Below are 21522 nucleotides of genomic sequence, written 5' to 3'. Positions count from 1 at the left end.
CATATTTAAATTTGGATATGTCTACTGGAGTGTAAATTGGCACCGCTCTTCTAGAAGATTGGAAAGATCTGGTCACATGCATTAAGATTTTAATGACACACTGCATCTTAACCGGTAATGCTTTCTTTCTTTATACTAAGAAAAATCAGACCTCCACCTAAGAATCTTTACTAGGTTTTTACTAGTTATTTATAATAACGAAAATGCAGATATAATCTCAGAATTGTTATTATATACATTAAATACATTTATGGCTCAATACTAAAATGGATGCCATGACACAGCAATTAAAATAAAAATATTTTAGAGTTTATACTGACTTGGAAATCCTCTGAATTTCAATATGTGAACTCAAAGATACTGATTTAAAGAGCAGAAATCTCGAGTGTTTTCGTAACGTCTTCGTCTAAGTCAGTTAAGATCTATATTCACGTCTCACAAGCTTATAATACAAGCAACAGTGTATTCACTTTACTCACCTATTGGACTTAACTCCATAATGAATGTCTATGTTGATATTATAGGAAATGAATTCTTTTTCTTCTTCGCCTTCATCACCAACATCCTCTACAAATCACAATAAATATTGTATCAAGTCACCATTACCAATTTTTAATTTATCAAAAGCTTAGAGAATGATTAGCCTCACCCTACTGCAACCTGACATTGAAACACCCACATGACTTTTTCCTTCCTCCCCATTTTTTTCCGAATCCTGACCCAGGCACTTTGCTGTGCAATCCTGGGCAAGGTAGTGAACTCCCCGTACCTCTACTCCTTTTTCTGTGAGTCCAGCAGGCACTGGCGCACCTGGGTGTTGGAGGTACCAGAGCAAGGTCTGGCCCTGGTAAGATAGCTCACCACCCCTCCCAGCAGTCTCACCCTCGCCCTCCCAACACAGAAGGAGCTCTCCACTCTGTGCACTCCATTCATAACCCAACACTCACTACATGACAGGTGTTTTATCAAATAGTTTAGGTATGTCACACATCTAACCCTCATGACAACCCCGTAAGGGTTGGCATGACTATTATTACCCATGCTTTCCAAGTAAGAAATTTAAGTAAATTGCCCTCAGACACCTGTCCGGAGAACTCCGAAGTTTGTGATTCCAAACCAGGGGTCCTCCCCAGTCCACGGCCTGCCCAGTCCCTCATCAAGCCCCACCCAGGGCAAACACCCGTCAAGAAAACCATTATGAAGGAACATCCCCAGGGTCACCGAGAGGCATTCCATTCACCCAGCCTCCCCTCTGCTCAGATACCACTTTTCAGAGCCTGCTCCGGGGCTGATGTATGGATGCATCTTACTCCCCTACTGTGAGCTCTTGTGGGCAGGGGCCATGCTAGACTCGGCTCTGCAAACACTAAGCACAGCAGTCATCTTATTTTTATTTTTTGATGTATGTATTTATTTATTTTTGATAGAGAGCAAGGGAGGAGCAGAGACAGAGAGAGAGAGAGAAAGTTCCAAGCAGGCTCCGTGCTGTCAGCATGCAGCCCCACGAGGGGCTCAGTCCCACCAACCATGAGATCATGGCCTGAGCCGAAATCAAGAGTTGATGCTCAACCAACTGAGCCACCCAGGAGGCTCATTATGCAGCGAGGCCATTTTGAAAGGCGTACTGGATGGGGGGGGGGAAGGCCGCTTGGGTGGCTCAGTGGGTTGAATGTCCAACTTTGGCTCAGGTCATGATCTCATGGTTCATGAGTTCAAGCCCCACATCACCTGGGCTCACTGCTGTCAGTGCAAAGCCCACTTCAGATCCTCTGTAACCCTCCTCTCTATGCCCCTCCCTTGTTAGAGCACTCCCTCTCAAAAATAAACATAAACAAACAAACTTACTGGAATTCAAGCTTAATGGAATAGTTAAGATAGCTCAAGATGCACGTAAACAAAATGTCTAAATAATTTAAAAACCACAATTGAGAAACTAAAATTTGTGGGGTGCCTGGGTGGCTCAGTCAGTTAAGTGTCTGACTCTTGGTCTCTGCTCAGGCCATGATCTCAAGGTTGGTGAGTTCGAGCCCCAGTGCGGAGCCTGCTTGCGATTCTGTCTCTCCCTTTCTCTCTGCTCCTCCCCTTCTCTCGGTCTCAAAGTAAATAAACTTAAAAAAAAAAGAAAACCTAAAACTTGTAAGAATTAGAAATAATCCAAACCTCTAGATCTAATACTAATGCACTAGTTGCCTAAATGCTCCAGGTGAATTATCTTTGCAGCAACACGGAACTGCCTAAGCAAATGCCAACGACAGGGAACGTGTGGAGTAGCGGCTGGAGTAGCGGCGTTAGGAGAGTGACTGCCTAAGGATTAACAGGATGTATGCAGTTCACCTTTACTTGGAAGTCATGATGTAATAGTACAGGCAGCAGAGTTAGCTAAGTGATCTTAGAAAAGTCATGTTTCTTCCTCCGGGTTTCTTTTTTTTATTAAAAAAAATGTTTTTAACGTTTATTTGTTTTCTGAGAGACAGAGCATGAGCATGAGCTGGGGAGGGGACAGACAGAGAGGGGGAGTCACAGATTCCGAAGCAGGCTCCAGGCTCTGAGCTGTCAGCACAGAGCCCAATGCGGGGCTCGAACTCACAAACTGTGAGATCATGACCTGAGCTGAAGTCAGATGCTTAACCGACCGAGCGACCCAGGCGCCCCTTTTCCTCTGGGTTTCAAATTCAACATGTAAAATGGGCAGAGGAGGGGGTGGAAATATGTGAAGGGGATTAAGAGTACACTTATTATAAACACAGAATAATGCACAGAATTGCTGAATCACTGTATCGTACACCTGATAACACTGTACGTTAACTACACTGGAACTGAAATGTAGAACAATAAAAAATAAATGCAACGGACAGCAGAAGGGGGAGGGTGGGGTATTAGGAGGTCTACACAGGCTCTTTAAGCACCAAAAACTGAAAATCTGGGTCTACAGGGTCTGAGCAAAAACTGTTTACCTCATTAGCTTTAAGGTGAAACAAATACAAAGTTTATATTAGAAAATAAAAAATATTAGCATATCTGTCAAGAAGACAATAACTTCCAAAACATTACTTTTAGTATAATTTTAGGAAGGGAGAGGAGGTGGCAAAACACTCTTGTACTCCAGGTAATTCCTAGCTGTTTTTTAAACCTGACTAACTTAGGGGGGAAAAAAAAAGAAACTAAACAAATCAATCTGGTTTAACTCCCAAAATGTGGATATACCACAAGATAGGACAGATCATACTGCCTGAAACCAACCACACATATGATTGCCATCTCTAAAATCCAACCCATGAAACAGAGCATAAGTAAATACTCTCTAAAATAATTGTCAGGGTGGTAGGATTATGAAATACTTCCTCTCTCAATTTTCTGAACGCTGTTCTAGGATTTATATAAAATATATATCATCAAAATAGCATTCCAACAATATCTAGGAAATAAAAGTAACACTCAAAAATCAAAGGAAATTACTGACATAACTAGACACGCAACTTTGAATAATTTCTTTCTCCGATACAAGATTCACATCTATACAAAATAAAATCACACAGAGAACGTGTCAACTGGATGCAGCATCTGGCCACACTGCCTGTACTTCCTAACGCAGACAGGGTTAAAGGAAGCGGGCACCTCGCCAGGCGATGAGTCACGGCCCAGCTCCTCCACGACACTGCTGGGAACGCCCAGCTCCCAGCCCCACACCAGGGCTACCGCAATGCGACAGAACCCCGCCTGAGCTCAGGAAGGCACGCCCAAAGACCCCGTCCTCACACAAGGGTATCCGATAGGCACCCTCTACTGCTTTGTTGAAACCCTAACTTCTCCTGATGATAATAATTTATGGAAATCATAGAAGACATTTTGGATTCGTTTTTTAATGCTTATTCTCCATAGAGATCAAATGCCCGATTCTTAGTAGAAAGAACTTATATCATTGTTTAATAAACTGCCAACAAATAATTAACCTTTTTGCCTCCCTGTAAATTATTACATCTTCCAAATAATAATAGTTTGACACTCTACTTCTGCAGAAACATTTTTTAAAATTGTTCAGACGAGGAGAGAAAGATCATGGATAGTTAATTCTTAACAACAAAGAAGCTATTAATCCTGCTATATTTAGAAGCTTACATACAAACATAATCTGCATATTTTAGCAGGCAATACTGCTTTCAGTAAAGTTTGAATCAGTTTCCTAATGCCGGAGAAGTTACTGGTTAATACACGATGGCCCAACACTGTACTGCCTGCTAATACGTTCCAAGAATCAAAGTACCAATACAGAAGTGCTGAGCTTTGCTACATGGGTTCCTTTGCTACAAGCTGTATTAGTACATATTTAGTGACCTGCCCACGTGTCTCGGGTTAACTTCTGAGTTGCAGAGATGTTTAAAACATCAATTAGCACTAATCTGTGTATATTTCTACTGAAAGACTGGTTTAATGTAGTTCAAACCAAGAGTGATTTGTATCATTACACTGTGATTAGGTGAGCATTATGTCTCATTTAACGAATATAAAAAAACGTGCACTCGATTATCTTAAGACTCACCCTTCCTCTCCTAGGGGGACCGGGTATGTTTCACAAAGGAAAAGGAGCACAGCAAACTGGTAGAGGGACAGGAGAGGCTGCCCCACTCCATGGGTCCGTGGTCACTCCCTCAATTCTCCCTGCCCTCCCACCTTCCCCCAGCCACAGGGCAAGCCTCGTCCCATCCAGCAGAGGCAGTGGCTGTTTTCCTTGGCTCAAACTACCAGGCTACTTGTTACATGTTCCTGGTTCTGCTTATCTTTCATCTTCTTTTCCTCTTAAAATCCACAACATACAAGCACCACATTATTTGGATTTGATCACTATCACACGTTCTCCCCCTTTTCTCTCACATGTTTGCTTCAGCTCCCCCTTTCCAGCGGCTGATGCTTTTTCCTGTCACCTCAACATCCATCACCCCTTCGTCCTCCTTCTCAGGGGCTGTGACTTCTTTGCCACGACCACCCCATGCTCTGGTGTGAGGCTCAGGGCATGGTGGGAAAGTCTGAGTTTTCTCTCGAACCTGAAGACTTCCATTCAGAACACCGTTAGAAATGTAAAGGGAGGGGCGCCTGGGTGGCTCAGTCGATTGGGCGTCCTGAGTCTTGGTTTTGGCTCAGGTCATGATCTCGTGGCTTCTGGGTTCAAGTCCTGCATCAGGCTCTGCGCTGACACTGTGGTGCCTGCTCAGGATTCTCATTCTCTCTCTCTCTCCCTCTCTCTGCCCCTCCCCTGCACGCTCTCTGTCTCTTTCAAAATAAAATAAAAAAGAATAAACGAAAACTGAAATGTGAAGGGAGGGGCAAATCCCACATAACACCCTATGATGCTGGCAAACAGACTTTCCCTCCATCTTTACTTTTTAAGAAGAAGTGATGACATGGTTTGTCCCCATGCTGCACATGATGTCATTTCCTATGCTACACTGCATTCAAACTTATTTTGGCTGCAGACTGGTTTGTCCTACAAAGGGTGCACACCTACAGCGTGACAGCACAGGACAGCAGGAACCCAGGCTGAGGGACAAGACAGTGTGGTGTCCCAGAAAATCCTTTCTGTTAATTTCTTAACCATTTTACTTTACCATTTGGAGGAATAAGCAAAGGCCAGAAATGAATACTTTTTAGTCATCATTTCTTCATCCTTTAGGGAAATTAAGTCCACAGAAGAATAATTTTTAAAATCCGCAAAAACATTCCCCATGAAAACCTTCCACACTGCCGTATCTCTAAGAAGATGAGTACTGCAAGAATTCTAGCTTTCCTTCACATTCTTGTCCTTAGCCATCTCTGCACTAACGAAAATGTAAAACCCCTAAATTACGTCTTTTAGGATAAACTGGAACCCCAACCTTAGGAGCAGTGACCAAAGGCAGTCACTGTTCTCAGTCTTAAAGTTCCAAGGCTAAGACATCTGAGTGTAAACGAAACCCAAAACCCACAGCACCAGATCCGAGCCTGGTCACCAACAAGCTGGAGCCCGCAGACAATCCTGGCACCACCAGCTGCAGGCTGAAGCGTCTCTCACCTGCTTCTACCTTTACCACCCAACCAAAAACGCACTTCAGGTGAAAACTGCCACAGAACATCATTAAATCTATAAAATGCCTATTAAGTGATGAGCACCTTTCTGGCTCTAATTTTCAAAGTACACTAGGAAGAAAACAATTTCCTACAGGCCAGGAATTACAGACAAGAGATTTCTGTTTTTCGGATCAGGAGCTGTAATTTGATATTCCTCTTCCCACCAACTCTCCAATCCTTTCAAAGCAGCAAAATAAACTGCTAAATTCACAACCTTTATTCTACACTTTAAGGAATACTGTACTCTAGCAGAAAAGTTTATAGCTAGCTGGGGTAGTTAAAAAATAGATATCTTCATATAAAAATGCTTCTGGAGCGCCTGGGGGGCTCAGTCGGGTAAGCATCTAACTTCGGCTCAGGTCATGATCTCAGGGTTTGGGAGCTCCACCCGCATCAGGCTCTGCACTGACATTTTGGAACCTGCCTGGGATTCTCTCTCTCCCCATCTCTCTGCCCTTCCTCCACTCACGCATGTGTTCTCTCTCTCAAAAAAAAAACCAAAAAACAAAAACAAAAACAAAAAACACACACCATAAAAAAAAAGAAATAAAAATAAATGCGTCTATATTCAATTACAAGTGTTTGGAAAATTCTTTCTATTAAAGGGGGAATAAAAAAAGGGAATAATAAAAGCAATTTCCCCTGTTCACTACATCAGGACTTCATTCTTGTTGATGGTCTTTACTCAGTTTAAACAATTCAGATCTGTTTTCCACACTATAAAGCAAACCTACTTTTTCACTGCAACTAAGTACTGGATGCTCACATTTGATTAAATGTACAAAGGCTGATGCTAACTCAAAAATCACCCGGAAGACAGCCCTCCTTATCAAGTGCCCGGGTCTGTACTGATGTCTAAATACCTTATGCTAGTTTAGTCAGGATGCTAAGACTGATGGGACCATATACTCTTTCTTTAAATTTTTTAAGTGAAAAATAAATTAGAGACAGGTTGAATTATTGTAAGTATTTTTTATTTTTATACATACAGTAATGAGGTAGGATTTCAATTTTAGACACCCTCATTCCTTAGTCAAGGCTCAAAAGTGCAAGTCATTATGGAGCCAAGATTTGGATGCTTGGACTGAAATATGAAAATATGCCATCAAGAAAACAGATGATCTGCACAAGAAAGCATACTACAGAAATAGGGCTTCCCAATAATTTTAGCAAAGTTTGGTTCCAACGTTTGAGAAAAGCCAATCTAGAAGCAAAAACTATTTTTTTTCCATAAAAAGAAACGGAGACCCAACGTAGAAATCACCAATTTTCACACATAAACTGTGCAATGAAAATACGATCAAGAATTGGTCAAGGTCAAACTACTCAAAATACAGTAATTTAACACAAATTAAGGCACACTTTAATAAAATAATGTATATTCAGTGAAAAATGACCAGAAGGGCAGATTCCAAAATGCTGGCAGTCGTTATATCTGGGTCGAAGGACTCCGGGTGATATTTTCTTTATCTGTAAACTTTAAATTTTCTATCATGACTAAATACACACTCTTCCTGAACAAGAGTAGGTGGGTGAATTTTTTTTTTTTTAACACTAGTGGTTTCCATGCTGGAAACATAACCCTAAACATAACAGAAAACCCTAAACAACATTAATAGGCTAAAAATACCTCGGAATGGCTCCTCTGCTTTGAACACTCCATGTGAATCTAAAACATATTCTTTCACACACTCTGACCCTCCCACCCAAGCAGAAGCTACAATGAAGCCTCTCTCGAGTACCCAGAATAGCCTTTGAAAGAAACAAACTATCAGAAATAAACATTAGCGTGGGCGCAGGGGTGGGGTGGGGGGGGAGGTCTGGAGACAGGTAGCGAGTTCTGTTCTTGACAGACCCGGACAGCGGGTCTTGGGACAACACAGAGCCGCCCGGCAGTACCAAGGTTAAATGTACCCGGACACCCGAGTTCCCAGACGGGCGGCGCCACACCCAAACTGTGCCGCCAGATCTTAGGGGTCCTAGTGAGTCCAGAAACTCTCCCTGAAGACAAGCTCGATTCTCAAGATGAACCTAGCCGCCTTTGAGGCTCCTCCCTATTTGAGGAGACTGCTGGAATGTGCAAGCCTTTTGCTCCCTGTCCCCAAGTGAGTCTCTCTTTAAAAAAAACCTGCAAACTAGACTCAAATGTTACAGGGTCATTAAGGATCACCTAAGTATTACAGTGACCCAAGGGTGTGATTAGAGAGACCCAGCAGTGTCCTGGCCACCGAGATGCTGAGTCTAGTCCAGGCAGGGGAGTCGGCTGGTGACTTTGGGCGCGTCACTTCGCCTGAGCCTGTTTGCTGGCGTGTGAAATGGGGCAATACGCCCAGGCGGCAGGGACGCTGTGCGGACCGAGAGGCAGCCCTGGGAGCGCGCATCCACCCTGAACAGGGATGCTCCGCGCCGGGCCCGGGCCGGCCCTGTCACTGCGTGGGCCTCAGCATCTGGCTCCGACAGGGCAGGGCCGTGACGCCCGCCCGCCAGGGCTCCCACCCCCGCCCCCCAGCTCCGACCCCTACCCCCAGGCTGCGCACGGCTCCGCGGGTCTGCCCCTGACACATCCCTCCCGAGGCCGGCCTGGCGCGGCCACAAATCGAAACCGAAAAGCTCATGTGACATTGGAGGCCGGGATGCGGCCTCCGCCCGCGCTCAGCCCGGGAGACGCTGTCTCCACCCAACTCGGCCATCTTGAGGCCCGGGCAGACAAAGCGATCCCATTGTTTTGGGTGACGGCTAGACAGGGAGCACCCTCGTCGTTCCCCGCGACCCGGAAGGGGGCACCCCCGCCACTCCCGCCTGGCGGGGGGTGTGGCGCCGGCCTCGCCGGGCGGCCTCTGGGCCCCATCCCGCGGGGCGTCTGCAGCCCTGAGGCCGCTCCCGCCCCGGCCGCGACCCTCCCCCCGGACCCCGACCCTGGCCCCCCCGGGCCCCAACGCCCGGCCCCGCACCTTTGAGCGTGGATCGCTCCACCAGGACAGTGTGGACCTGAGGGTCGGACAGGAACTTGCGCATCTGCTCCAGGGCGCTCTTCTCCTCCAGCGCCGCCTCGAGCGCGGCCGGCGCCTCGCCGCCATCCTCCAGCAGCAGAGGCACCAGCTTGCGCAGGTGCTTCTGCAGCACCGACACGTCGGCCACGTTCTGCACGGCCGACACCTCCAGGCCGGCCGAGCCGTCCTCGCCGCCGCCGCCGCCCGGCTCTGACATGGCGCCGCGCTCGGGACCCGCAGGGAGCGCTGGGCAGGCGGCCGCGGCTCCACACGAGAGCGAGCACCGAGCCGGCGAGCGAGAGAAATGGGCACCGGAACCCGACCGTCCGCTAGCCGCTGCCGACTGAGGGGAGCGGACGCCGGCTCCGCCCTAAAGGCCGCCGCCCGCCGGTCCGCCCCGCCCGCGACCCGCCGCCTCAGCCACTAGCGCCCGCTCGCCGCCCCGGCGTCACGACGTTGCGCATGCGCGCGGGCGGGCCCCGGCGACGCCGCCGCGCAGCCTTCTGGGATCTGTAGTCCCCATGCTGGGCGCGTCCCGCGTTTCCCGCATCGCAGACCCTGAAGATGGGAACTTGGCTTGGCTCGTGGGCGGTACGGGGTGGTCAGGGACTGTATCTCTCTTGTTCGGTGCTGTGGCCGAACAGCCTGAGACACTCCATAAATATTGAGTAAATGGTGTTAATGACGAGAGCTAACTTTTTTTTTTTTTTTTGAGCAGTTAGCCTGTGATCGACATTGCTCTAAGCATTTAACTTATGTCCTCGCGTTGAACGGATGAATGACTACAATGTGTTAAGTGCTAAAATACTGTCATGACATATGTGTTGTTAGATCTGCACAGAGAGAGGGAGAACGTTTTCAGAGGGGCACGAGACGAGGGGCGTGCCGCATTGCTAGGCTGGAAAGGAGCGGTTGGGAAGGGGATATTCCCCGCAGAGGAACTAGCCTCTACAAAGACAGAGGAGCCTGAATGCAGGTTGCGGCTGGAGCCCTGGCTGCAGAGGCAATGTAAGGTAAAGCCAGGAGATGACATCTGAACGATGGGATAAAGCCAAGCTGGTATGGGTCCTGGCTGCTAATAACAAAATAATTCCCCCCAGGATGCTGTGATGACCTATGTGACAGCATCTATGTAGAACAGAGCTGCTCTGCTAGCGGCGGGGCGGCACTGTCATTCCATGGGCCTCAGCATCTGGGTCCTCATAAGGCAGGGGCTGAGATGCCTGCCGGCTAAAGCTCCCTCCCAACCCGCATCCACCTGGATCTCCTCCCTTACACAGAGATGACAAGGGCCAGAGTCCAGGCTGCCCACTCTCTTGGTTTAGAGATGACAGTTTCTTTTAAGGAGCATTAATTGGCCTTTGAAAGTTCAAACTCATAACTTGCTTCTTAAATTGGGTGGAGGAAGGGAAGCCAAAGGTGTTATTTTTATATCCGAGTGCAGAGTCACAGAGCTGAATCCTGATTGGTAGGATGATGATAGGATGATTTGATTCCCCCAAATCATCTTTGGAAAACTGGGAAACATACAATATGCTTATCCTTGCTCAATTACCCAATGCCAAGCCCCAGAGGCTGCTGGAACATGGAAACTAATCAGATGATTCTTGTCTCTAAGGAGCTCATGGAAGAGGGGACAGAGCAGTACCCCATCCTCCTGCCCTCCATCAGTCTACCCTTGTGTGATATGCCCACACAGATATAGATAACTTTCCAAGAAAAATACAAACCAACTAACTGCAACGAGTTTGTTTTGTGATCATAATGGTAACGAATAATAATAATGTCACCAACAGCTAACACTGAATGCTCGCTCAATGCTAAGCACTCTGCTGAGCATCCGCACCCCCACCCCTACGTCCTTTGGGGTAGGAACAGGAATGAGGAGGGAAATCTATTAGGTGCAGGTTAGCGAACTCTGAATTGACCACACACCACCTGAGACCCAGAAATCCAGCAGCGACCTGGCAGACGGAGCGAGGCTGCTTGCAGCGTGCATGGTGAGTCAGCACCATTCAAAAGACCCCAGGAGACGCAGCCACTTGGGCATCCAAGACACTCAAACATCTGCAACCTGGCCCTGAGCCAGGGCAACGGAGCAGCGGGCTTCGGATTTGCAGATAGGTTCAAAATTAAAAGTGTTTGTTATTTCCAAGAGGATGGAAATTGAAAGACTCTGAACAAAGATTCATACATTGACCCAAAGTGCTGGCATTTCTGTTTTATAAAGATGTTTGCTGTGTTTAATACGTAATAAGAATGGTCAGTGTTGATTGAGTGCTTACTGTACCCAGGGGGCTAAGCACTCTAAATTCCTTATCCCCTGGGCCGCCCCCAGGGCTGCAAGGGGAGGAGATTTCTTGTAACCATGCCCTTTTGGCCTGCTGGCACCGGACTCTGCCCCACCCCCACCGCCCCCACCAAATTCCAAGCTGCCCTTGGATTGGCGGCGGGGGTCCTCCCCCCAAGCCTGGCTTCTCCCACCGCTTGCTCCGTTAGGCGGCTCAGTTTCCCCCTGTCCTACTGTAGCAGAAGCTGCTTTCAATTGGCAATGGGCACAGAAGGGCGGGGGAGCTGTTGGAAAGAGAATTCGTTCCAAGTTGATGGGGGATGACTGTGGCTGCTAGGCGACTTGTATTTTATCAGAAATCGGGGATGAACTGTCTACACGGAGGAGATCGCGTCCATTCCCCATCCCTCTCTTTAAAGTACTGCACTGGGTGGCTGCTCGAGTCCCAGCTGGGGGCTCAGTACCATCCCTACTCCTCTCTCCTTCTCCCGACCCTGGGGTGGCACCGAGCCCCTCAGCGGAAGCCCCGCTGGCTCAGTACCTGCAGGCCCTGCGCCTGGGATCGCCCCTCCTCTCCCTAAATACCATATAGGGCTTGCCCATTCATTCATTCGTTCGTTCGTTCCATGTGCTCGGAATGCAGCAGGGCCCGGCCCAACGTGGCTGCTTGGTTAATGGCTGTGGGATCAACGCTTACCCCCCGGGAACCGGGTGCTGGCGATGGCAGCAGCCGCCGGTCCACAGGGCACATTTTGGATTTTGACCTTCCAGCTGCTTTAACCCAGGCGGGCCTCGCCGTTCCGCGGCCAGCGCAGACTGCACCGCCCTTCGCTCACCGGGGAGGGGGAGGCTACAGGGCGCTTTTGGATGAGCTGGCCCCAGCACCCACCCTCTTTCCGCCCGGGTTCGGTCCAGGGGGCCTCAAGGTGAGGCCGGGAGCCGGCGGAGTCGCGGTCCGGGGGCGGGGGGGCGGGGGGCAGCGCCCATACCCAGCAAACGGTCTCTTGGTGCCCCCTAGTGGCGCGGAGGCGGACACACGCGCGCGCGCACGGAGGCCCCTCCCCAGTCCCCGCGCCCGGGTCCTGGGGGCGCCAACGGGTTCACATTCCCAAGGTCACCCGGGTCACTTGCCCTTTGCTACAGAATGAATAATGGCAGTGACCAGAGAAGAATGCCAGCCTGTGGCCTGGCCTGCATCCCGCCGCCCACTGGGAAGGTTAGAGAACTTTGTGTCTAAGGGCAGATGAGGGGTCACTCCTGCCTAGAGGTCGTCTGAGACCCCTGATGCTCCCCTGGGTGCTCCTCTCCGGAGGCACCCCACCCCTTTCCTCACCTAAGACCTGTGTCCCCGGACCAAGGCCGTGGCTCCCTGCGCGCCCTGGACCCCATCCCTTCTCACGGATATCACTTCTGAATTCTCTGGCTCCCAAACGCTCACCCTCTCCCGCCTTGATCCTTCCCAGTGGTGCCCAACCTGCTCGAATGCATTCCTGCCTTAAAAAGAAAGACAATCCTGCCACGTTTCCTGCCCGCACCTCTCCATCTTTTGGCTCCAGCAAAATGCCTTGAAAATAAGCGTGGGTGGGGCCGCGGCTCACCCTGCCTTGACATAATGATCAAGAGCTCCCCGACATCCCTGGGCAAGTGCTGCTGTCCGGGTCACCAAAGGCCTCCGCGTGGCCAAATCCAGTGATCAGTCCTCAGTTCTCATCTTGCTGGACTGCTGGGCAGCTTTGATACAGCAGAGCCCTCTCCCCTCTAAATGTTTCCTTTACCTGGCCCTCCTCCAACACTAGGCTCCTTCTCTGTCTCCTTTGCTGGACCCCTCTCCTCTTCCACATCCCTAAAGGTTGGAGTGGCCCAATGCTGTCTTCAGACTGCTTTTGTGTCCTAACAAAGCTCCCCAAGTGACCTCCCCTAACCCCATGACATTCAACACATCTATACACTGATAACTCCCAACCTTAGAAGCTCCATTTTGCTCCTGTTGGAGTGTTCTAGGAAATACCAATTAGGCCAGGTTGGTTGAAAGTGTCGTTCGGGTCTTCTACATCTTTACTGATTTTCTTTTCTTTTTTAAATTTTTATTAAAAAAATTTCTTTTACATTTATTTATTTTTGAGAAACAGAGGGAGACAAAGCATGAGTCGGGGAGGGGCAGAGAGAGAAAGAGACACAGAACCTGAAGCAGGCTCCAGGCTCTGACCAAGTGGTCAGCACAGAGCCTGATGTGGGGCTCGAACCCACAAACTGTGACATCATGACGTGAGCCGAAGTCGGACGCTCAACCGACTGAGCCACCCAGGTGCCCCTCTTTTTAACATTTTTAAATGATTATTTATTTTTGATAGAGAGAGGGAGAGAGCGAGTGGGAAAGGGTAGAGAGAGGGGGAGACACAGAATCCGAAGCAGGCTCCAGGCTCCGAGCTGTCAGCACAGAGCCCGACGTGGGGCTTGAACCCACGAACCGTGAGATCACGACCTGAGCCAAAGTCGGACGCTCAACCAACTGAGCCACCCAGGTGCTCCCTTACTGATTACAATTGTAATTACAATTGTGCTTTTGTCTTTCTTCTTGCCGCTCAATCTGTTTTTTGCTTCATGAATTTGAAGCTCTGTTATTACATGCATGAACATCTAGCATTGTTGGGTCCTTTTCATGAACTGACCCCTTTATCATTCTGAAATGTCCCTCTAATCCTAGAAGTGTTAACCTACACCCTGTAATTTACTTTGACTTTAGCATAGCCACTTTGGCTTTCCTTTGGTCCGTGTTGACATCACCTGTTTTTTCCCATCCCTTACTTTTACCCTATTGGGGCCTTTGCATTTAAAGTGGGTTTCTTGGGGCACCTCGGTGGCTCAACCCATTGAACGTCTGATTTGGGCTCAGGTCATGATCTCACAGTTCGCGGCTCCTGAGTGATCTCATGGTTCAAGCCCCCATATCGGGCTCACTCTGCCACGACAGAGCCCACTTCGGATTCTCTGTCCCCCTCTCTCTCTGCCCCTCTCCCACTCACGCTGTCTCTCTCTCTCTCTCTCTCTCTCTCAAAAATAAACATTAAAAAAAAAAGTGGGTTTCTTATAGGAAGCACATAGCTGTTTAATTTTTTATGTTTTTATTTTACTTTTAAGAGAGACACAGTAAGAGCAGGGGAGGGGCAGAGAGAGACAGAGACAGAATCTGAAGCAGGCTCCAGGTTCTGAGCTGTCAGCACAGAGCCCCATGCAGGGCTCAAACTCATAGACTGCAAGATCATGACCTGAGCCGAAGTCAGACACCCAACCGACTGAGCCACTCAGGTGCCCCTGGTTTTTGCTTTTTAAAAACCCTATTGGCTAATCTCTGTTCTTCCTTTGGGGTGATTATCGACATGGCTGGATTAAGTCACTATCTTGCTATGTGTTTCTATTTTCCTACCTGTTCTTTGTCCAGAACAGAATTCTTCCTTCCCCAAGCCCCTTATCTCAGCAAACACCGCTCCCTCACCCCTCTGCCCAGAGTGTCCCTTGGTACCTCTCATATTCCCGCATGTCTCCATCTGGCCCGACAGCCAACTCTGCCATTCTCCCCAAATTATCTTCCAAATCTGACCTCTTCCTTCCTGCTGCACTGTGGCGCTATGGGCTCTCGGTCAAACCCCTCTGGCCCTCCCCTGGGCGGCTGAAGAGCTGCCTGCAGGCCCTTGGGGAACATCTTTATAAACATAGGTCAGAGTGGCCAGTTCTCTGTGGCTTCACATCCCGCTTAGAGGGAGAACCGTCCTTGGCTTGCCCACTTGGGCTCTGAGTGATCTGGTCCTTGGCCTCCAGACTCATCCACCATCTCTGGCCGCCTTGGTGTGCTGACCTTCTGTTGTCCCTGATGACACCAGGCATGCCTCGGCCTGAGGGTCTTTCCCTTGTTCTAGAATGCTCTTCCTCCAGAGTCTTAAAGGGCTCACTCCTTCTCTTCATCAGCCTTCTGCTCAAGCATGACCCTTCAGAAGGGCCCTCTTTGACCACCTTCCCCACCACTCGCCCCTTTATTTTCTTCAGGGCATGCTTCTCTGCACAGTACTATCTGTGCTCCTCACTCATGGTCTGTGCCCCTAATTAGAATGACCCATGAGGTCAAGGGTTTTCTCTTGGTAATGGCAAATCTTAGTGTGTCTGTGCTTGGAACTGTGTCTTGCTTGCTGTGGGTGTGGAATAAACATCTGGGGCATAAGTAAGTAAACAGAGTACTTCTATTCACTCCAGATGAATTACCAGGTGATTCTAAAAGGGCAGAAATTAAAAAAAAAACCAAAAAACAATAATAAAAGTATCACTCAGCAACTAAGTTACATGCACGTCAAAGCCTAATTGTAAAGAAACTGTCACAGCTGATTTCTGTGATATTACAAACGTACACTAAGTGCCCAGGTGTCACACCCACACGTCAATCCCCAGTCTAATTCAGGCCTTTGCAGTTTGTCTCATGATTGAAATGGAGCCATAATGCATCCCTTCGTTTTCTCAAGACTTTGACAAGAGGGGGCACAAATGCAAAGTTCTAGATGCATCCTCACGAAGAGTCACTTGATGGGCTATCTGGGGATTTGGGAGGCCACCTGTTGTGGGTTGAAGTGTGTTTCCCAAAAGACGCGTTGAAGTCCTAATGCCTGGTGCTTGTGAATGTGACCTTGCTTGGATATTGGGTCTTTGCGGGTGTCATCAAGTTGAGATGAGGTCATTCTGGATGAGAGTGGGCCCTAAATCCCGTGACTGGTGTCCTTACAAGAAGAGGGAAATGTGGACCCAGACACATAGACCCACACAGGGAGAGCGCCATGTGAGGACGGAGGTGGAGATGGGAGTGATGGATCTACAAGCAAGGACGCAAAAGGTTGCCAACAGCCACCAGGAGCCAGGAGGGAGGCATGGGGCAGTAAAGGGGATTCTGCAAGCGGAAATCCTGCAAAGCAATCTTGACAATTGTAGGGTATTGTGAATCCACTAGAAACCACCGAATTTTGGTGAATTGACGTTTTGTGACTTTTATCTCAATAAAAACTGCTTTTATTTTATTTCTTTAAAAGTTTATTTATTTATTTGGGGGGGGGGGGGCGTGCAGAGAGAGAGAGAGGATCCCAAGCAGGCTGTGTGCTGTCAGCACAGAGCCTGACCAGGGCTCAATCTCATGAACCGTGAGATCATGACCTGAGTGGAAATCAAGAGTCGGACACTGAACCAACTGAGCCACCTAGGCATCCCAATAACATTTTCAAAAAAATTTTTTTAACGTTTATTCATTTTTGAGAGACAGAGAGAGAGAGAGAGTGTGAGCAGGAAAGGGACAGAGAGACAGACAGACATATCCAAAGCAGGCTCCAGGCTCTAGGCTGTCAGCACAGAGCCCGACGTGGGGCTCGAACTCACAAACTGTGAGACCATGACCTGAGCTGAAGTTGGGCACTTAACCGACCGAGCCCCTTAGGCACCCCTCAATAACACTGTTTAAGTGGACATGGGGAGAGAAACAAAAATCAGTGGGAAAAGTGTGACTTCCATGATCTCCCAAACATGAGAAACTTTCCCATTGGTTAGAACTATGCAGGCAAATAGAAACGGTAAAGCTAATCTTTGCTGGGGACACTCTAACTTTCAGAAGCATCGAGAATGAACGAGCTTCTTTCCTTGTTCAAAAGCAGCACAGATACTCAAATCAGAACGGCCTCGAGGAGATGAGCATCTCTGCAACGGTGTCCACACACAAGTTCGCGGAGCCGTCCCTGCTTGTACAGCACCTGATGCCACAGAACCATGCACTTGGAAGTGGTCAAGGTCGTAGATTTTAAACTATGGGTATTTGGGGTGCCTGGGTGGCTCTGACTTCGGCTCAGGTCATGACCTTGTGTTTGGGGCTTCGAGCCCCGCGTCAGGCTCTGTGCTGACGGCTGGGAGCCTGGAGCCTGCTTCGGATTCTGTGTCTCCTTCTCTCCCTGCCCCTCCCCTGCTCGCACTCTCATTCTGCCTCTCAAAAAATAAAATAAAACATTAAAAAAATACGGGGCGCCTGGGTGGCTCAGTTGGTTGGGCGTCCAACTTCGGCTCAGGTCATGATCTTGCGGTCGGTGAGTTCGAGCCCCGCGTCGGGCTCTGTGCTGACAGCTTGGAGCCTGGAGCCTGTTTCAGATTCTGTGTCTCTCTCTCTCTCTCTGACCTTCCCCCATTCATGCTCTGTCTCTCTCTGTCTCAAAAATGAATGAACGTTTAAAAAAAAACATTAAAAAAATAGAAAGTAAATAAATAAACTATGTGTATTTAACCACGACTTAAAGGGGAAACTTACCAGGAACAGCATGAACAGCGCTCGCCTCTTCCGCTGTGACTTAGGACGTGCCGCGAGCATCCTTTTCTGGACCTCTGTCGGCTGTCGCTGTCTGTTCCGCGTCGCGATCAGCTTCCAGCGAGGCCTTCGCACTCGCGCACTCGGGGCGACGCGAAACGTGTCGGCGCTGGGGGCGTGGCCGGCGTCACCCCCCGGGGGACATCGTCCTTCTCATCAAGTCGGCCTCGCTAGGCCCCTCTGGCCGCAGCTCTTTATTCTGGCCCCGTCGCTGCTGCACCTGGATTTGCCTCCAGTGTCCCCACTTCCCGCCCTTGCCACTTTCTCACCTCTGTCGGTCGACTCCTGGCTTCGGTGACGCGCTTCTGCAGAGTAGCCAGTGTGTCCATCACGGAAGGTGGCACGGCTCCCGACCTGGCTGGTGTCCGGGCGCTGAGTAACACGCGGTGACCGGTCACCCACGGGCTTGGGAAGAAGCGCCAGATGGTCACTGATCATGAGGCGCGGCTGTTACTTATGTAGTGATTTGCAGGCTGGCGAGCTCAGGCAGTCTCTACCTGGTGCGGCGACTCAGTTAATACACAGGGTCACTGACACTTGAACTGTGTTGTTGAGGGACTGATGGTGTTTTCCTAGACCGTGGTAACTAAAGTTTCTGCATGTCGGAACCATGCGGAGCAGGGGCTGCCTACAATGACATTTCCAACCCCCCTTCCCACCTTGCCGTTCCTTCTCTGCATTCAAGGAGGAGCTGGCCCCGGACCTATAGTCCCAGGATGGAAGCAGAAGTTGCCTGTGGGTTTTTTGGATTTTGTTTCCCCCTCACCCCCCAAAGCCCAAGCCCTTCGGACAACAAAGGGGGATGGGGGAGGAAGGCAGAACTGATGTGTCCCTTCTGGGCCAGTGTCCTGGAGAAGCCGGGTTGATGAAGCATCTTGGACCACAGGGAGACCACCCTGGTCTGGGGTGAGCAGAGGCAGGTGAGGGGGTCCCAGGCCTGCTGCCTCCAGTCGCCAGAGAGCAATGCAGGAGGGGTCTGGCACCCAGGTGACCCGGGCCCAAGAGGCCCACATGCCCAGTGAGGCTGGGGACAGCGCCGAGGCATGGGACCGGGGGGCTGCAATAGCCAGTATGGGCAGATAACCAGTGGCAGCAGGCTCCCCCACAGGGCCCTAACCCTGCAGGAGTCCTGACGTAGGAAGGGGGCAAGATCTGAAACTGATGGCCATGATAGTGCCCATGGAATCGTGGAATGGGCGCTCGGGGCAGAAATCAGGCTGTCACAGAAAATGGAGGCAGTGGCACTGCCCACACACTTGAGTCTGTGGCTGGAGAGTCATGCCTGTGATGACTGGGGCTGTGCCACCACCATGACGAGTTGGCCTGTTGTAATGGCCACACTCACAGCACTGATGGGATAGGTTATTACTACTGGTTTGAAGATGTGAAGATAGCAGGCTGAGGCAGAGGTAACCTGCTTAAGATCTCATAGGTACCAAGATGTGAAGCAGGGGTTCAAACTCGGATACTGCTTGTGCCTAGAGACTTTTTAAAAAAATTATTTATTTTGAGAGAGAGCCAGCATGGGGCCCGACTTGGGGCCTGAACTCACGAACCGAACCGTGAGATCATGACCTGAGCTGAAATCAAGAGTCAGATGCTGAACCGACTGAGCCACCCAGGTGCTCCTGTGCCTAGAGATTTATAACCACCAGAAGTGCGTGGGTTGGGTCCTGTTCTGTCATTTCTCCTGTCCCCAGTGTAGCACCAAGCAAGGGGGAGCTGTTGACCAGTGCCTGCTCTGAGCTTCAATTTTCCATCTATAAATGGTGATCTTGGTGCAAACGGCGATCTCAGAGGGTGCTCAGGGATCTCTGAGCATCCGCCCAGAAACAGGGGACACAGTCAGCCTGCCTGCCAGAGGGAGCACAAACCAGGGGCGTCCTGACACCTAGTGGCTGCTCAGCATAATTGCAGGTCCCAGCCCCAGATGCTCCCAAAACTCGAGGGCTCCTGGTCCTGATCCTCTCCATGTACGGTTCAGCAGCTGCCTGCTGCCCTAGACAACTTTCCCTCCTTGCCAGGCAGGGCAGTGCTAAGCCAAAAACTGAAGAGGCTCAGGTGCCTATTTATTCAGTTTCATTTATTTCCATAAGATCTTTCATTCTAGGATTGCGGGATGGGCAGAGGCTGAATCTCCTTCCTTCCTGCTGAGAGAAGCCTATTCCTGGTCGAACACAACCACACACGTCCATCCAAAAACCTGCTCAGGTCAAGCATATAAGTGTTCACTTTGGGTTTTTTTAGTTTATTTATTTTGAGAGAGTGTGCACATGAGCGGGGGAGGGGCAGAGAGAGAGACAGAGAATCCCAAGCAGGCTCCGTGCTGTCAGCACAGAGCCCGATGTGGGACTCGATCCCATCAGAGCAAGACCATGACCTGAGCTGAAATCAAGAGTCAGATGCTTAACTGACTGAGCCACGCAGGTGTCCCACTAGTGTTCACTTTTAAGAAAGAACCTCCTACTTTACTCCAAAGAATAAATGTAAACATTTTACAGAGACCACCCAAAATTTCCAGCAGAATGCGCTGGGTCTGGTGAGATGTAAAGCACAGGACACCTAGTGTCCTGTTAGGTTAGGACTTTGCTTAACTTCAGTGCAATGCTCACTTTCGCCATGGGTGGAGAGGAACACGTCAACATTTTCATGGACAAGACAAAACCCTTCTGCACCCTGAAAGTGACAGGACCTAAAATGGTTTATCAGAAAATGTTATTTTATCACAGTAGATGCTGGCATTTCCTGGCATTGCCAGTCAGGCTTTAAGTTTGACATCAATTGCTGTTTCTCTATATTGAACACTCCAGTATGTATGTATGTATGTATGTATGTATGTATGTATGAAGGTTTTAAGTAATCTCTACACCCAGTGTGAGGCTCAAACTCACAACCCTGAGACCAAGAGTCACATGCTCTCTCAACTGAGCCAGCTAGGAGTCCTTAGTATTTATCTTCTTTTTTTTTTTCTTAATGTTTATTTATGTTAGAGAGAGAGAGACAGAGTATGAGTGGGAGGGGTGGGGAGGGGAGACACAGAATCTGAAACAGGCTCCAGGCTCTGAGCCGTCAGCACAGAGCCTGATGCAGGGCTTGAACTCACGAACCGTGAGATCATGACCTGAGCCGAAGTCGGACGCTTAACCAACTGAGCCACCCAGGCACACCCCTAGTATTTATCTCTAAATTGAGTACGTAGAGAACCCTGCACTTCCATTCCTCACCTAGAGTGAAGACAAAAGCAAGACCCTGTACTGAGAGGCACATCACCCATCAAGGCACAGGGAGCTGTCTGTGCATAGCAACTTGGAGGCTGTCAATGTTTGTTTTTTAAGTAGGTGCCACGCCCAATGTGGGGCTTGAACTCACCACCCTGAGACCAAGAGTTGCATGCTCTACGCTCTACAGACTGAGCCAGCCAGGCACCCCTGTCAATGGGTCTCATATCGAAATGGGTGGTGGGGGTCAACTAAGTTCAGGAATCGCTGGGCTAGACAAAGCTTAACCTGTTTCTTCATAACAGGACTTTTCAGAGCCTCTAGAAGTCCTTTGAATCGCTGGGGACAGGGGCAGGTGCAACATTTCCCAAGCTACTTGGCTATGGGACTCTTTTGGTGGAACATCAATACCCAGCCCCCGTGGGGCTAGAGATCTATGGGGATACTTGGAGAGCACTATCTAGAACCCGGAGCCACGTGTTTGATAAACATGGCCGTTATCGCAGGGTTTTTTAAGATGTTTGTTTATTTTTGAGAGAGCCAGCGCAA

General features: G+C 49.4%; 1 protein-coding gene and 1 long non-coding RNA gene across 2 annotated transcripts in view; both read right to left on the bottom strand.

Annotated features, from left to right (window-relative positions):
* The window catches only part of DYNC1H1 (dynein cytoplasmic 1 heavy chain 1), a 76828-nt gene extending 67352 nt beyond the window's left edge, over window positions 1-9476 (bottom strand). The window contains exons 1-2 of the mRNA XM_019462287.2: window positions 9051-9476; window positions 480-567 (exon numbers count right to left, since the gene is read on the bottom strand). Coding sequence (XP_019317832.1) covers window positions 480-567; window positions 9051-9306 — 344 coding nt within the window. The 5' untranslated portion in view covers window positions 9307-9476. The remainder of the gene's footprint in view (window positions 1-479; window positions 568-9050) is intronic.
* Window positions 9477-14480: 5004 nt separating this feature from the next.
* Window positions 14481-17855, bottom strand: LOC109274572 (uncharacterized). The gene is made up of 2 exons (XR_002083701.2): window positions 17699-17855; window positions 14481-15642 (listed from the first exon to the last, which is right to left on the bottom strand). It is a non-coding gene; the product is annotated as an uncharacterized LOC109274572 (long non-coding RNA).
* Between the last annotated feature and the right edge of the window lie 3667 nt (window positions 17856-21522).

The sequence above is a fragment of the Panthera pardus genome, unplaced genomic scaffold (assembly GCF_024362965.1).
Source record: "Panthera pardus isolate Hobbes unplaced genomic scaffold, ASM2436296v1 HiC_scaffold_24, whole genome shotgun sequence".
NCBI classification, from domain to species: domain Eukaryota; kingdom Metazoa; phylum Chordata; class Mammalia; order Carnivora; family Felidae; genus Panthera; species Panthera pardus.
The sequence above is the reverse complement of the archived record's forward strand: the minus strand, read 5'-3'. Positions and strand labels throughout refer to the sequence as shown.